Source organism: Colletotrichum jinshuiense, chromosome 8 (genome assembly GCF_051148585.1).
Source record: "Colletotrichum jinshuiense chromosome 8, complete sequence".
NCBI classification, from domain to species: Eukaryota; Fungi; Ascomycota; class Sordariomycetes; order Glomerellales; family Glomerellaceae; genus Colletotrichum; species Colletotrichum jinshuiense.
The window spans coordinates 2,343,576-2,359,886 of NC_139315.1; the positions used below are offsets into that span (position 1 = coordinate 2,343,576).

The following is a 16,311-nucleotide window of genomic DNA, read 5'->3' on the forward strand; positions in this document are numbered from 1 at the left end:
GGCGGATGACATGTCTGAGATACTCGGTGTGATTCTTGTGGAATGGGCCAGAGGTGTTTTGATCGGATCGTCAGCCCTATGCCGCCTCGCATCGGCGAGATATGCCCCATTGTGCGAAGGGGTTTGCTTTGCATCTTCCGTTTGCAATGACTTAAGTGTCTTACGGGATGTCTGGTGTCGTTGGTTCGCACGAGATGCCGAGGTGTCGGCGTGCCTCGGGCCTCACCGTTTGGAATGCAGGCGGGAGGATGGGGGGCCAGGTGGTGAGGGAGCCGCAGAAGCCTGACATTGTGCCGAGTTTTGGAATTTGGAGTGAACGAGGAAAGACGTAACCACTGTCTTTGATGAGACTCATTACCGCCGAGTGACGCCGGGTGGCTGGGGGAGTGGGCGAGATGACCGCTGCCTTATGGCGAGGTGAGACAGGCGGAACCTGCGGGACGGCGGGGTTTGGGAGCCGAGCATGTGAGATTCAGTCTACTGGTGTTTATTTGCGAGTTCGCTCGGGTGTCGCGGAAGTGATCATGACATTCCGTAAGTGGACGTGTGCGCCCAGGAGCCCAAGACGGCATCGGCATCCGGTGCGGATGTTTGCGGTCGGCGGGAGGAAGGCAAGCGGAGGCCGGCCCGGACCGGCGGCCGACCTAGCGGGTGTTGCCCAGTCGGTCACGATTCCCCGTCGATCTGCGAGCCTTGTATGGTGTTGTGTCTCGTTTTGTGATAAGAAGCACATGTGGTTGCCGTCTAAACGAGCATCTTTGCTTCAGAGTGCATCGGTCTCGGTCACATGTTGTGTAGCATTTATTGGGGGTTTGCTGTCCTGCCAACAAGGTGGAGGAAATGAAATCAATGCGCGAGAATAAGAAAACCTCCTTAAAGAATGTGCCAGCTCTTCTGGGCCTGGGCCTCTTCGCTCTCCTATCTCGCGCGATGAGACTCAACCCCTGATTAGGACGAGCGCGCGAGTTGGTGCTTCTCCAGTGCCAGGAGTACATGGTTTTTGCTATGTGAATCGTATACCATCTATTTTTATTAGCTAGAATATCAACATCATTGATGCCTGGGTGGACTAAGTACGGTGAACGGTGGTTTTGGCAGAGGCTGAAGGGGGTTGATGTTGTTGTGCGTGAGAGTGTTTGGGATTATACTCCCGAATCGAAGAAGTGGTTTGCTGGTTCCAGGGAAGAAGAGTTTCTCGTCCGCTCAGCTCGGAAGTGCAGTTGGATTTTCTTTCGTATCTCTGAACGAGAGTTTGAGTACGATACCCTCTCAATGAGAGGGTCAAGACGTTATAGGTCCAATGGGAAGACCGCCCAGCTAGATGTTCTGCTGGTTTTACATGTACGCGGTCATGGAACGACGGCGCGGTCTCGGCGCCTGGGGGGGTAGCATTCTACTTCCCTCTTATTCATGTAGAGAACAAACCTTCGGGCAGCATTGAAGTAATGGTGATGCATAGCCAAGTGTGAAGTCTTCTTCCATTCGCCGTGGTGTCCTATCAAATGGCACATTCGGCTTGTTCCAGATGTCGAATACTTCAAGAGATGATACAAGGCGAGGAATGGGTTCAAATCACACAGTAGAACAGACAGCCACATGGCTGGATATATGCGAGGCCATCCGGAGACGAAAGCTTCTACGACTTTACTTCTTGCTATAATTATAACCCAGGGCTTCAAGCGGGAGTGAGCTTTGCATCGACTTGTATGGTAGCTTATAACAATCCTGCAGGCAGTTCATGATCTGACCTCCATTGCCATAAGCCGACATAAGAAGATGGCTAACGAGAGTACGAACAAAATGAAGGGTCTTCAGCCATCCAGCCGCATCGCATCACCAAACATTCGGGTTTTATGCCACAAAAACAACCACTTAGGTCCCTTTGAAAGGCCATACGCAAATACCGACCTACGAAATTTAAAACCCGACAGTAGTAAATAAGAAGCTACACTTCCAAATAATTCTATAAAAAAATAGAAAGCTCGGCATGCAAGAACCCCCCTACTCCGGCCTCGAGAAATAGGCTCCCTCTTGCCCACGCCTCGACCTCACTCCCACTCCCTCATCAGGGTGTTGCTCTCAATGTCCTTGTCGAAATCGACAATGTGCGTCGAGTGGCACCACGGCTTGATCCGCTCCTCCTCGCGGACGGTGCCGGCGAACCACGAGCACCAGCCAAGCCGCGGGTGCGCCTCGTTGACGGCCCTCCGCGTCGCCTCGTGGACGATGCGGCCAAAGTCCCGGACGTAGGGGTGGCGGCCGACGTTGTCGTACAGCGTGGCCAGCTGGATCAGCTGCCCCAGGTACGTGATGGTCCCGTCGACGCCCATGTCCTGGTGCCGGACAATGGCCTCGCAGACCGCCTCGGCCTGGTCCGCGGTGGCGCCGTGGTCCTTCAGCGCCGCCAGGGCCTTGAAGCCGCCGTAGATGTCGAACGACATGCGCGTCGCGGCGAGGTTCTCCTCGGCGGTGCCGATGTCGTGGAGGAGGCAGGTCAGGGCCCACGTCGAGGGGGAGAGGGCCGCCGCCCTGTCGGGGAACTGCTGCTTTGTGATGGCCATGCCTGAGCTCTTTGTTAGGTGCCCTTTTTCTTTGGACATCGAGGGAACATCAAGGGATTTTGTCATTATTATCGCTCGGCGCTCCCGAACACACGTACCGTAGTAGAAGACCCTCATCGAGTGGTTGAACGTTTCCCGATGCAGGCGTGCTTTGGCATATTGCAGTGTTTGCGCCACCACGGGGTCGCCGGCGGGGAACTCGATGTCCTCGATACGCAAGGGCGTTGGCTCGTTCAGGAACGGCCTGTCGCCAAAGATCTTGCCCGCGTCGACCGGGACGGCCGTCCACCCGTTGAGGCCGACTTCATCTTGACACATTGCGAGATGATATATGAGTAGAATCGAAGTTAAACAATGAAGAGAAGAATATATGATAGTGACTAGCTGATGGACTCATCGAGTTGGGAAAGGCGGCAAAGAGACCTGATATTTATAAGAGCGAATCCAGGCGGGATCTGATCGCGGGTTGGCTGACTTCTGAATCGGCTTACCACAGGCCGGGCTTTGAAATGTAGTCTCTCCGGCTGATGCCCGAATACCGAAGCGCCCTCCCGGCTGACAGTGAGGTCATGGCTCCCGGCTCTCCGGCCGAAGGCCGCCGGCGGGCTTCGTTGGGCGCCCCTCCGCGGTGTTCAGCCTCGGTTGACAGCGGAAGGGCGTCCAATCGTACAGAAAAGCCTGGAATCGGTCCACTTGGTTATGATCACCGATGAATATTTTCTCAAGTCATTGCTTTAGCTATACAAAGCTTGAGTCAGCGTGGTTTGATGTGATTGGCGTGTGCCGGCGGAGGCTCGTTAGGCTAGGCGAGACTTTCCAAGTGCGGAACATACTGGAGGTCAAGATCAGGAACATAATCTACTACTTTCCCCCGCTCCTAGAGGCTTACATGTAATAGGCGTGAAGCCCAACGACTACGTCCTGATCTCCTGGTAAGGAAATGGCTTGGATGGCCTCTGTGTAGCCGTTGGAGATTTAACAATCAGGTCAACTGGGATGTTGGGAGCGCTCAAGATGGATTCGTATTTCGAGGCTCTCAATGAACACTGCCTTAGGGGCACAAATAATAAAATAAAAAACCCCGATACAGGGGCAAGCAAGAGTGATACTCCGCTGCAATGAAGGATACAAACGGTATTGACCACAAGAACGAGATAGCACCGCAACGTGTAAAACACTCAAACCAGATGAATATAAACAATATCGCAACGCCCAAGCAGGCAATCCCTTCTCACATCTTTCCCTTGCCTTTGCCCTTAGTCTCCAGTGTGGGAAATTCCTCTTCCTGGACACCAAGACCCAGATGATCGTTGGCGCCAGCTTCCTGAAGACTGAGCTTCAACGCGAGCTCTAGATCGTCGTCTCGCGGCATATCTTGACTAGCAGAACCGGCGGCACTGAGCAACAATGCCAATTCAAGGTCGTCGTCCCTGGGGGTGGCCCTGCTAGATGACCCGGCTTTGGAACCGCTGGAGCCGGTAGCCGGTGTGTAGCTTGCCGACGGCGATGTGGAAGGCGACCGTTTGAGCTTCTTCACAGCCTTTGGCTTATAGGTGATGGCAAAGCCGTAATCACCAGAGCTATTCTTGCGCGGAGACTGTGCCACCTCATCGGTAGCCTCCATTAGCGAGAGCCGGAGCGCTTGTTGAATTTGCTGTTCGTACTCATCCTCTTGCTCTTCCTCGATGACGGGAGCAGGGGGGCTGAAACCAGTAACGCTGGGTTCGGGCGTGACTGTATCCAGGGTGCTTTCGCTGAAAGATGACGCGGTGTCAAAACTGGCTTCAGCGGCCGAGCCGGTGTCGCTGGCACTGGTACGGCGTTGTTCCTCAAACAGAAGCGACTCTTGCGAGATCATCTCCGCGTACTGAAGAGCTTCCTCTTCAGTCAGATCGCCAAACGCGCCAACACCAAATCTGTTGCGCAACCACGCTTCCTCCCGCATCATCTGCTCCTCCTCGCGGCGGAGCTCCGCAGTCTCAGCAGCGATGTACCCCGACACGTTTCCCCCCTGGCGACGAGTAGCAAGTCGTCCGTGAATATCAGCGTGTCGGAGGCGACGCTTACGACCGGATGGCTGGCTTGTCGCGCTGTAGGCCCAGTAGCGGAGGAAGGCACCGAACGACGTGATGCCACGCAACATGGTTGGATCGGGGTCGAGGAAGATGGCTCGAGCCGCCGAGTAGGCATCGCTGCGAAGTGCGGGATTCATTGTCACCATATGACGTGGGATTCGCCCAGATGATCTCCCGTTCAAAGTACGGAGAGGATCAAGTGAGGAGGCCAACGGATCCCATGCCTGGACAAGGCCATCGCTTCCGCCATGAACTAGGTACAGAGCCGTCAAGGCCAAGCAAGTTATCTCTGGCGACTCGGTCTGAATCATGCGGAGAGGCGCTATTTCCGTGACGCCTTGGAGCTCGCGACAGTTCCAGACCACGACAGAGCCGGCCTTGGTGCCCACGGCCAGCATCCGAGATCTTCGACCAGGAATTTCCACAGACTCGGTGGTTTGTGGAGCCAAGTTAGGGATAGTTGCTGGTTTGTAACCAAGGTGGAGAGGATCCTCCGTGAGCGTAAGGAGTGCGTGCGATGATAAATCGAGAGCGGATGCAGTGATCTCGAACTTGCCGTGGTGGCCAAGCGCCATTGTAGCAACAGCCCATTCATCCATCGAGTTTAGCGTTGCCAGGGGAGTTAGCGAGCCCGAAGAAATGGGCGTCACATCGCCCTTGAAGGGAAGGCTAGCGGCCGTGGGTCTAGGTTCAGGCTGGTAGTCTTTCCCGGGCCCAAAGATGGACTTTGGCGCAGGAGAGACATCCTCCGGCAGAGCAAAATCATCCTCTGTTCCATGTTGAGGTATTCGAGAGATGGCTCTGACATAACGAGTAACACTCGGCGCGTTTGCCTTGTCAACGCCGCACTGGATAGAGACAATGATCTCACCAGCGCCGCTCGTGTCGTCGTTCGCAAAATCAACCTCGAGCCTTCGCCGCATGTCCCAGCCGTTGCAAACCTTGCGGAAGTGAGCTGGCTTGTAGCGAAGGAACTTCTCGATCTCGCGGGCCTCTGCGACGAGCTGTTCTTTGCTCAGCTTCATGGCGTCTGCAGGAGACCGAGGAGAGTAAGCGCCTCGAAGTGCGTGCTTATCAAATTCATCAGTCTGAGCCTGGCGACGGGTTTCGTCGATGAGCCGCCAATAAACCGAACGTCCTGCGTACCACGCGTTCTTCGTGATGTCTTCGCTTTTCGATCGATTCAGGGTTGATTTGGGTACATCGACGAGGTAGTACACCTCGCCCAGGGCGTTCAGAGCAACAGCCCATACACGTTGAGCGGTCTTACGCTTCTGGGTGTACTGGTCGTCGATCTTGATCGAGACGATGGGGACACCTGGGCTGAGGACCCAGCGCGCCGTCATTTCGCCATTGGAATGCCGGGGACCACTGCCATCTCCAGCGAGAGCATAAGACGTGACGATTCCGAGCGTAGAGCCCGTCATGATGCCGACCGTCGAGTGCGTCATGTTGGGAACAGCGGTGGATTTGGCGATCCAAACGCTCGAGATGGCCTCTGATAACTCGGGGATTTTGGGGATGTCAGGATACGTGTCGACCACGCCGGTGTCACTGCCCAGATATCGGCCGTGTAACTCGTGTATCGGACGATAATAGGCACGGCCGCCCGGAAAGCCCTCGCCAGAGAGGAGACCGTAAGGCTGGCTAACATCCATGACGTTGGGGCAAGCAGCAGGGCCGTCGGCCAGGCCGTATGGCTCAAGGTTGGGAAACACCTCGTCGAGCTGAAGCGCGGAGAAGGGATCGCGGAATCCCCATTTCTCCACCTTGCCAATGAAAGGATCACTCAGAGTTGCGGCACCCAAGTCCGCGGCACCGTGGATGACCCTAGGAGGCTTCTTCGCAGAGAAATCGGCGTGGACATGGGTCACAGCCCACGGCAGCTTGGAGTTGTAGGTCAAGACGGCGCTAGTCTTCTTGCCGCCACGGGCAGACGAGCCGATGCCACCAGATCTAGTCCCCGGCTTGCCTCTTACAAGACCCCTCAAAAGACGAGTTCGTAGCAGGTATTCACTCCTCCAAGTTGCGAGAGACGTCAGGCGCGAAAAATAGCGCGCTTCGGACCGGACGAACTCGGAAAGGTCTTGATCCAAGGGCCCTTGGCGGCCCTGGTCCGGCTTTACCGTCATACTATCATGGCCAGGGAAGAATCGCAGGAAGGCCATTCGCCACGCATGAGGGGTGGTGACGAGAGAGTAGAAGCGCTTCGACACAAGAGCTATCGCCGAGTGGGAGTCGGGGTGCAGGTGAGATAGGATATGTGTCAAGATCTCTGAAGCAAAAGTATTAGCTAGCCTGCCAGCGCAAGAAAATCGGTCTGGTGGGCGCACCATTGGGGAAGTCTGCAAGCTGTACGCTATCGGGTCGAGGATCAGATCGCTTGATGACCTTGAATCCCAAGGCCTGCCGGGGGGTCGACGGCGTCAGGGCATTCTCGTAGTCAATCACTCGCTGGCCAGCAATGGCTTGGTGTTCTTCGGCGGAGGGCTCGCCGTGGACGCTCAGCCGGCGAAGCCTCTCGTCAAGCTGGGCGGCGCTGACGGCATCAAGTGAGTCAGGGCGGCCGGCGTCCGGCACAGAGCGCGGGGATGCGCTGCCGGCGTCCTCCCGACGAAGGTGAGCGACGCTGGTCGGCTGGTGATGCTGACAAAGGCCATGCTGAGCTGGGAGAGAGGGTATCTGGGGATTGTCTTGCTGATGCGTTTCTGAAGACTCGGTGGGCCAGTGTTGCATAAAGCTGGGGGGGGTGGGAGGACGTGGGCAGGTGGCGGGCGACTGTGCGAAGACAACGTGCACAGTCTCTTGGGATGAGAGTAAAATGTGATGGGCAGAGATGCGCGGTAGGCGTAGAGAATTGCGATATGATTGCTTCTGGAGCGGAACGTGTCTTCGTCGTGTATGGTGCTTTAACGAAGCTTTCCGTCGTCGCGTTTCGTGACGAAATCACCGGGAGATTGAGGGCGGCGGTAGTGGATTATCCCCGGGCCGGTCTTCTTATCAGCGGAGCTTTGTCCCCCCTCCCTTATCAGACAGAGTCATGTCGATGGCATCACCGATTCTAAGAGTCATTGTCTTTCATCTGCATTTATTATTCGGGTTAAAGGTTGTAGTCGTTGATTCCGGGTGTGAGATAGCATTATTAAAGCATGCAACTTGCCGCACTGGAATTCTAGAATGCCAGCCAAGCAGCATGCGCATACCGGAGCAGTGACTGGGTCGAGTTCGCAGTGGCAAACGCAGTCGACATACACAAACTTTCTCCTTCACCAACGACTAATCTGGTAAGGGACAAATATGAGTAGCGTGGTTTCCTAGGGGAGGAAAGAGGCCAAAGCATAAAAAGGTCAAATTTGGAAAAATCAAAGATGAAGAAGAAGAATTTTTGCAAGGAGCTTAAGCCACTGCACTGCTTAGAGGCAACTTCGACCAGCAAAACGAGTTTACAATGAATTACAAGTTACCCAGTACCCGTTACGCAGCCATGGACACTCAGTCCCCCGAGTGTTGCAAATGGGAATGAGTTACCAATTCCTTTTTATAAACAAAACCAAGAAACGATTGAGGCCATGAAAAACAAAACGAATCAAAAATGAATAGGCAAGAAAACACAAAAGGAGAAGATGCGGCCAGTGTGGATTGAACACACGACCTTCAGATTAAGTGATTGAAGTTGACTTCAGTCTGACGCTCTCCCAACTGAGCTATGTCCGCCACGATCTTCGAATTGCGATGCCGGTTCATGGGGCTGAATCGGAATAACAGTTCATGGTGAGTGGGTAGTGGATGGGGAAATCTCTGCTAGTCTCCTGGAGCGGATACTCGCCCACTTGAACCAGTTGAAAACCACACCCCACTGCCTAGGTAGGTGGGCATTGAGGCGCCACTTCCAACAACAGCCTGTCACTCTCGACGACTTGCACGACTCCCCTCGATGCTGACCTGCGCAATCTAACGGCAGCAGCGAAGAGGTCCGGGAGTGAAAAGGAAGGCCCAAGGGGGGCATGCGGCGGAGCCATGATTCCCGTCAATTCCTCAGCTCTTGTCAAAGCCCCCTTCTCGGTTCCCACCCACAAGACGACTGATTCGCGTCTTTGACAAGATCGGCAGGGTTGACGGGCCTGCTTGACATGCCGAGACGAGGGGCGGCCGGCTGGCAATGTCCTGAAGAACGGATAAACGACGAGAACCAACAGGCAAGCCCGCAAGTGCCAGGGTCCGCCACGCTGGTAAGGATGGAAGTTAATATCCGTTATCCTGCTGACCAGTGCTCGTGTCCTCCGATCCACACATCAATAAAGTCGTCTTCTTTTGAAACAAAGCCAACTTACAACATTGCTTTACCAATCTTCCCTGGCTCCATTTCGAGACACTAGCAACCAGAGTATCGGGACTCAGGTGGCATTGGGCGGCCGACGAGTAGCCTGAGCCGTAACAACCACCGTCCACCGCCGGCCAATGTGGTCCCATCCGCACTCGGGACGCTCCCAACGTGGCTTTGTCCCGATCCCAGCTCCTAGGCTCGGCATAGCATCGTGTCAACTTCAAGCGGCCTCCAGGAACCAAATTTCATTCCCATCAACATCCGGTCCAAGACGGAACGAACGACTCTTTCCTCACGAACGGACATGTTTCCCGACCATCGCTATTTCCCTGTCTGGAGCACAGACATTGCGAACCCTGCTCTGTGGTCCTACCCCGTGGTTCTTGGTCCGACTCATCACGCTGCCGCATTCCCGCACAGCATGAGTCGTGCGACCAAGCCAGAACAATCTCAGCCTGTTACCAGTACACAGGGTCCTGGATTGGACCGCGTAACGGTACCCGTCCTACGAGACTAATTCCCTCCCTTCTCTCTTTACTACCCCGGCCCCGGTTCCCTCAAGTCTCCATCTTCGGTGAAGCCCTATGAAGAACATCAGGAAGGGACCCTCGTCTTGTCTCCCGAAGCCCAGGGTTTACATTCCGCTCTGACCCGCGTCATTACCTCTTTCAGGCACAAATGTGCCCGCGGCAGTTATCCAGGCGGCCCAATTCCGTTTTTGCGCTTCCATCACCCCCTGAGCATCCTGTGCGGCGTAGTCAGTCGGCCGTGTTCGATTCGGCTCAATAGGCCAGACTTAAGGACAACCCGTAATACCGGTCTCGCAGCCCACACAACCATCGTCGGATTGTCCAAGCACTCGATCACGGCGTCTTCAGAAGTTCCTCCTTCCCATAGTATCGGACGAGTCCGTTGCCTGTCCGGCGAGTCGCACTCCGTATCCATAGAGTCTTGGCGGATCGTCCACTTATCATAAAAAGCCCGTGCCCGTGCCCGCAACGCACTGACAGAGCACAAAAAAAAAGGTTGACGAACCCCCCGACATCCGTTTTTGGGTCCGATCCAGAGTCAGAACACCCATCGCAAGGGAACCCAGAATCCAACATATCCACTTCAAATCCACCCAGAAAAACGCCGGGTCAATTTGTGAGAAAGCAAGACTCATTCACCTCAGAGTGACGTATGTCTCCGCACCGTCACCCATTCCCTTGGGCCGCGCGCTTTGATTGCGCTGGAAAAGCAATCCTTTCAGTCCCCTCCGTCTCCATTCAGACGCGGATGGATGGAGTACTCTATGAGCTGCTCCCAAGACCCATCACCACCTCCTCTTGGCAGCAGTCTCCTCGCCCCGTGACCGGGCTCTACTTTGGCAAATCAAGCAGATCGCCACGGGCAGAATTTTCACAGCAAAACCGGGTAATGTTCTCCCGTAGAGCGTTACCCAGCGTCGGCGGCTCACTAACACGTCCGGACGCAGAACAGGCCCAGTCTTGCCCGTTGCCCTTTCTTTCCCTTCCGGGCCTAGCGCTTCGGGCCGAAGTCCTGTCAAAACGGCTGTCAGAAAGTCAAAAACGGCTGTCATCTATACTAGGCTCTGACAGGGAAACACTCAACCAGGATCCCCTTAATTACTGATGTCCCTGACAAACCTTCAGGATCGGATGTTCACTACACCAGCAAGGGCAGCTGAACTGACTCGTCCTTTCTGGGAAACACAACTCGAAGGGGTGATGTCTAAATACCACACTAAACTCTGCCCCGTTGCAGGCTGAGAAAAACTTGAACCCAAACCCTTCCCCCTCAACCTTTTTCTTAAATGCTAGGCCACCCTGTTGAAGGACAGGGCTGGGGGGGAAGAAGGCTTTGCCGCGAATGGCTTCGCGTGGCATCTCTGGCTCTAGGTACTGCTACATCCCGTTCCCCGCGGTCCGCTTTACGATCCCACGTCAAGCCTGTATACACCGTCCGAACATTTCCAGACTCGGACCAGCCAGCCTAGGCCAACTACACTGCCACTGCACTACGCATGTCCAATACCACTCACGACGCCGATCGGCATTTTGCAGTTGCGCCAACCGCAGAACCCGAGTGATAGAACGACCTTTGCGCCAGTGCGCTCCGTCGACGACGCGGGTGCCCAAACGGTCCCGAGCCCGAACCCCTGCGCCGTCCGCGGGCCCTCCCGCTCGCCTCTTACGCCCATCAAAACTTCGCTGGACCCCGTCGAGTTTCAACTGCACATCTTCGTCGCTCGCCCACGAAGCGGCCAATGACGCCTGGCGGCCCGGCTCCATCAAACCTCCGAAAAAAGCACCGGAGGACCCCTCGTCGCTCCAAAAACAGGTAATTCGCTGATATTCACGAGTTACATACACGCGCACGGCGTAGCTGCCGACTCGCAGCGGACTCTCCTCCATCCCGGTCAGTCACATACAGGCACAACGCATAGAACACTCATTTTTATTATGTACCCCTGACTAGAAAGGGAGATGGAAACTACGGAGCCCGCACCACCGCGCCGCCTGCGCCCCGGGCCTTCCGTCCTAAAGAGGGCGACCCGTTCGCGTCCAATCCACTAATGACCTCTCTATCGCGGCTCTCCGGAGCATCTCCCGACCTTGGACAACGTGGCCAGTGCAGACCAGCCCGAGTTCCTGTCTCTTTGAGGCCTTCCAGGGCTCGTTCTATCACTGACCTGCCTCCTTTGGCGTTCCCGTACCTCCCAGCGGAACCATTGTCGCTTGGCAGCCGCGACGTCGACGAGGCTATGAAACGGCCTCGCCGGGGGCGGCTGTCCTCCCCCTCGGATCGCTGCCGTGCAAAAGGCCACAAGCACGGCGTTTACCAAATCACGTTCATTCCGCATTCATCCCATTGGCCGGCTCACTCATTTTACAGCAAAACAAACCAAAAAAAACAGACGCCGACCCCTTGAAAAGACGACCAGACAACCAGTCCCTCCCCCTGTGTCAACGCGGGTATTCTTCGTGGATTCCCTCATGGAAGCAAGAATTGTCCGAACCACTCGCGCCATCTGGAGAAGCCCGTTTCAAGCGTATGTCCTGATGATGTACGGCGTCCCTTTTGTCACTCAAGGATAGCAGGTGTCATGCATAGACTCTTGTTTTGCGGGCGGCCGGCCGGTCGCTTCCACCATCTCCTCGCAAGGGGCCTCTCGCTTCATACGTGAGTGAGTGAGTGAGAGAGAGAGTAAACGATCGATGTGGTCGCCCCTTGCCCTCGCAGTACTCCCGCTCCGTGATCTTCCAGGATTCGTAGGGCAGCCTCCCCCAGGGGAGCTGTTGGTGCTGGCTTCTTCCACGCCGTCCTTGAATCGCCGCGTCTGAGGGGGGAACTTCTTGGACCCCGTGGGCAGTATTATTCGGTTCCCTACTTCCGCAAGCGCCCGTCGGCCCCCGCCCCCCCGGAAGATTGCGACGATGGCGGGGGTGGCTGCCGTGGACTCTCGCGGTTCGGTCATATTAGCAGCGATGCGTCTCTGGAACCTTGCCGCTGGCGGGGGAGGCCCTGGGCGGCTGCCGTCTTCTAACCAGGTTTGCTATGTGCGTGCTCTTTTCTGTCCACTTCCTATCCCTCGCCGAGGGCTCGGTGAGGTATCAAAGAGCAACAAGAGTGTGCTGCAGAAGGGCCAAATCAAACCCGCTTGGCGCAGAGTCAGGTCACTGCATCCAGGTGTGTATCCATCCTACCCTGGGCACACTTTGGGATAACAAACATGACGCGCCCCCGGCCAACGGTTTTTTTACCGAAGAATAACGATACCAAGAATAACAACAACAGCAACAGTAATAGTAATAATTAGTAAGTAGTAGTAGGGGCAGTATGATTAGTCAGTAGTAGTAATCACAGAATCACCGGTTCCTGGCCCTCGGCTCGCTGCTTCTCCTACCTAGGTTGGCAGTGAGCCGAAGTCATGTCCGGACGGACACGGTTCCTGCAGCGTGCGCACGCGCTCAGGAACCAACCGCCCCCCCTCCGCTTCGAGCCAAGAAGGAGTAGCCCGGGGAGGGAGGAGGAAGGAGGGGCTACTACCGGGTTCAAGACCACAACCAACCCCCCGGTGGGATGCAATCTCAGAGAGAGAGAGAGAGAGAGAGAGAGGGGGGGGGGGAAAAAAGAAAGGAAAAAAGACGTTGAGTCTGATGGGAGTTGAGGTACGAAAACCGTGCGGCGCAACTATAAGCAAGGCCCCCTTTGCCGCTGTGACCTAGCTTTCCCCAGTGGACACTAGAACAACAGAAATTCAAATAATTAATTGGAAGGGGAAAAGGAAAAAAAAAACACCACAAGGCTTCTTGCACTTTGCTGTGACAATGATCTTCAACATGGGGTCCGTTGGTTTGGGGGCTCCGCGGCCAGGACGGACGGACTTGACTAACTAGACGGGAAAGTCAAGCGAACCGGGCCGGCCGGTGCAAGGGCAAGGGGGGGGGAGCAAGCATTTCACGACCGGCAAGCGGAATAACCGCCGATTCTTGCCCCCGCCCAGATTGAACTGGCAAAACACTGGTGTGCGAAGAGCAAAAGAGCAGGGGGGGTGGAGGGATGGGAATTACAGAACGAGATGCGCCGTGGTGGCGAAAACCCTTTCCCCTCGCAAGCACTCGAAAAAAAGAGAAAAAAAACCAGAAAGATGAGGGAACAAAGGGCAGGTTGTCGGTTCATCTTGTCGCCCGCCCCCCGCACGAGAGGGGGGGCGGCCACACGGGGAAAGGGTACCGTAGTAGAGATGACGCCGCTTCGTCTCGGCCCGTCCTGACAGGGACCAGGGAGGCAGAATTACCTGAGGATAGAGAGAGGCGCGAGGAAGAGATATGACGATGATCGGACGAAATCCGTGCAACGGCCTGGCGGAGAGCGCAGGCCTCGCGACGCTTCGCTGGCACGTTGTGAATGAGTTGAGTACTTGCCAGCATTGCCGACTCGTCTTGATGGATTGTGTCAGCCATGATTTTCTGCGCTTGTGGAGGTGAAATGTTGACCAAGCCGCCTGAGTAAGCCAGTCTGTTTCGAGGGTTGCGAACGACAGCCAAAGGGGGGAAACCCCCCAAGACATGCACACGATTTGGAAACTCCCGAAATAGCATTTAAATCCATTGCGCAGAAAAGGAGGCCGTCGCAGACCATGCAAATGGACGTCATTCACCAGGTCGTGCCCCATAACCAAAGGCACCGCAGGGTCTCATGATGAACGCAACCGGCACCAATCAATTCATCTTCTCCAAGGACAAGCTACGATGCATCGTCAGGCAGACGGCTGGTTGGAGTGGCGTGGCATCGCTGCGGTCCGAAAATAACAGGCTTGCTAACAAGCTTGCGGGCGCCAAACGACGTAGATTCGCAAAGATGTGTTCATGCCGGTCAACTCTGGGCGGCCAACGAGGACTGACTGACTGGCGGCTGGACAAGTCGGTCGATACGCCGACGGCATGGTCGGCGCAACCGTGGCATGGGACCCTGAAACTCGGGAGGCGACGACATTATCGCCCCGCCAAGGTTGCAAGGCTCCGGTGGTTTGTTGTCGCTGTTGTTGCGTTCCAGTTGCTGCGTCGCACCTGGGACTCAAGGGAGACGCCACAACCCATGCAAAAAAATGATACCACGTTTGGGTTGGTTTGCTGGACCAGGCGCTGTTCTCAAGACCCGTTCCGAGACCAAAAAGTCTCTGTCACTGTCGCCGTTGCTGTCGCCGCTTTCGTGCGATAATTGGCTGGCCGTGAGATGAGCTGAGCGACAGGGCAGTTTGCAACTCTGTCTGATAGACGTCTCCCTCCAAGTCATGTTGTTGGTTGTGGTAAACTCAACCGCAGCAGACCAACCTCTAGCGCACGTACGCCAGCCAATTGGGGGCCGGAGAGGGGTAAGTGGAGATGCCCAGACTCGCGGGGCATGCGTGTTGGTGTTGTCGAGGATTAAGCTGCCTGTTTGAGCGAGAGCGGTTCCTCGATGTGCAAGACCTTGTCTTAAACATTCCGTTCCTCCATCCCAACCTCCCAAGGCCATGGTCTGGCCGCTGATTGGCCTTGCACAGGCGGTGAAGGGGAGGGAGCTGGTCCTTTTTTATTTTGGCTTTTTGTTTTGTTTTGTTCACTCGTGGTTCAAGAGGCTTGTGAAGCCGCGGAAATGCCAAAATGGGCAGATCTGGGAGATGAGGCGGGAGCGGAAAGAAAGCAAACAAACCTTTACTGCTGGGCATCGGAAACCGCTTGGCCGCGGGGTTTCCCAGACCATCGGCTCAGCAGCCCAAGACTGAACCCGGCAGAGCGGCAACTGGTGTGCATGATGGCGACAAATAGGAATGTGCACACCCCCCAGCCCACCTAGAATGACTGGTCCGTCGTTGGAACTCGTCTTTTGTCGCGCGCCGCCGCCGCCACCTGATGTCAAGTCGTTCCAGCAGCCTGGTAGTGGTGCGTCGACGGGGCACAATGGGACTGCTCCTGATGCCCAACTAGATGCTCGCTAGTTCACGCCCTGGATGTTTGGGCTAGTCTGGTCGTTACTAGGTCCTGGGTAGGTAGATAGTTCTTTAAAAACGCGGTGGGCGATGTAAAACAAGGTGAAGTGAGGTGTGCGACGGCGCCGACAACGTGCTCCGTAATTAGGGAAAAGGGTCCAGCGGGTAATTAGCACACAGGGACGTCGATCCGAGCTAAAAATCGTTCCGTGGCGCCACAAGAACCCGCACGCCACTCTAGGCGGCGGGTACTGTGAATGATCTGCCACCAGCGAAAGAAACTCCATCTGGCGCGGCCCAGTTGCTGGCCTTCTTCCACCTACCCGCTTGGGCAGGCAGATAGTCGGGGGTTCACGGGGTCCGAACCGACCCAAGAGAGTATCCGCGGCCGCAAACAAAGAGGGGAGGAGGAGGCGGCCGCGTTGCAGGATAACTGGAAAAAAATCTTCCCGGTCGATACATGCGTGGGCATCCACACCAAGGGGGGTAAACGAGATGTAGCCGCTGCAAGTCATTCGAGTTGTGTGTGGCATGACGACACGGGACTGAGCTGTTGCGTGTGGCTGTCTGGCAAAATCGCCAGAACCTGTCTTTCTGCGAGCCCCGCACCATGCAAAGACGTCCGTTTCCGGTAAAGTTCGGAGCCGGAACTGAAGCCAATTGCATCGACATCGTGGCATTCGTGCGGGGCCAAATGACACCTCTCGAGTGCTTGAGACTGGCACCAGCTCGAGGGGTTGTCCCTCGGCTGCCAGAGCATCGGCAGCGCTGCTGAAGAATCCATCTACCCGACTGGCCAGCTGGCCGCTTTCTGGGTTCCATCGCTGTGGTCGCCAACTCCGAAGGGCGGCGGGTCATATGCGGCTGTTATGC

The 16,311-nt window shown here is 55.8% G+C and overlaps 2 protein-coding genes across 2 annotated transcripts; both read right to left on the bottom strand.

Annotated features, from left to right (window-relative positions):
• Positions 1–2,048: 2,048 nt before the first annotated feature.
• Positions 2,049–2,879, bottom strand: EsH8_VIII_000640 (cyanamide hydratase; the record flags this gene model as incomplete). Its single annotated transcript, XM_083269682.1, has 2 exons — positions 2,049–2,563; positions 2,660–2,879. 2 exons carry the CDS (start codon positions 2,877–2,879, stop codon positions 2,049–2,051), a joined length of 735 nt encoding a protein of 244 aa, XP_083129450.1.
• A 913-nt stretch (positions 2,880–3,792) lies between these two features.
• Positions 3,793–7,372, bottom strand: EsH8_VIII_000641 (F-box protein; the record flags this gene model as incomplete). Its single annotated transcript, XM_083269683.1, has 2 exons — positions 3,793–6,911; positions 6,970–7,372. The coding sequence occupies 2 exons, from the start codon at positions 7,370–7,372 to the stop codon at positions 3,793–3,795; spliced, it is 3,522 nt and encodes a 1,173-aa protein (XP_083129451.1).
• Positions 7,373–16,311: the final 8,939 nt, after the last annotated feature.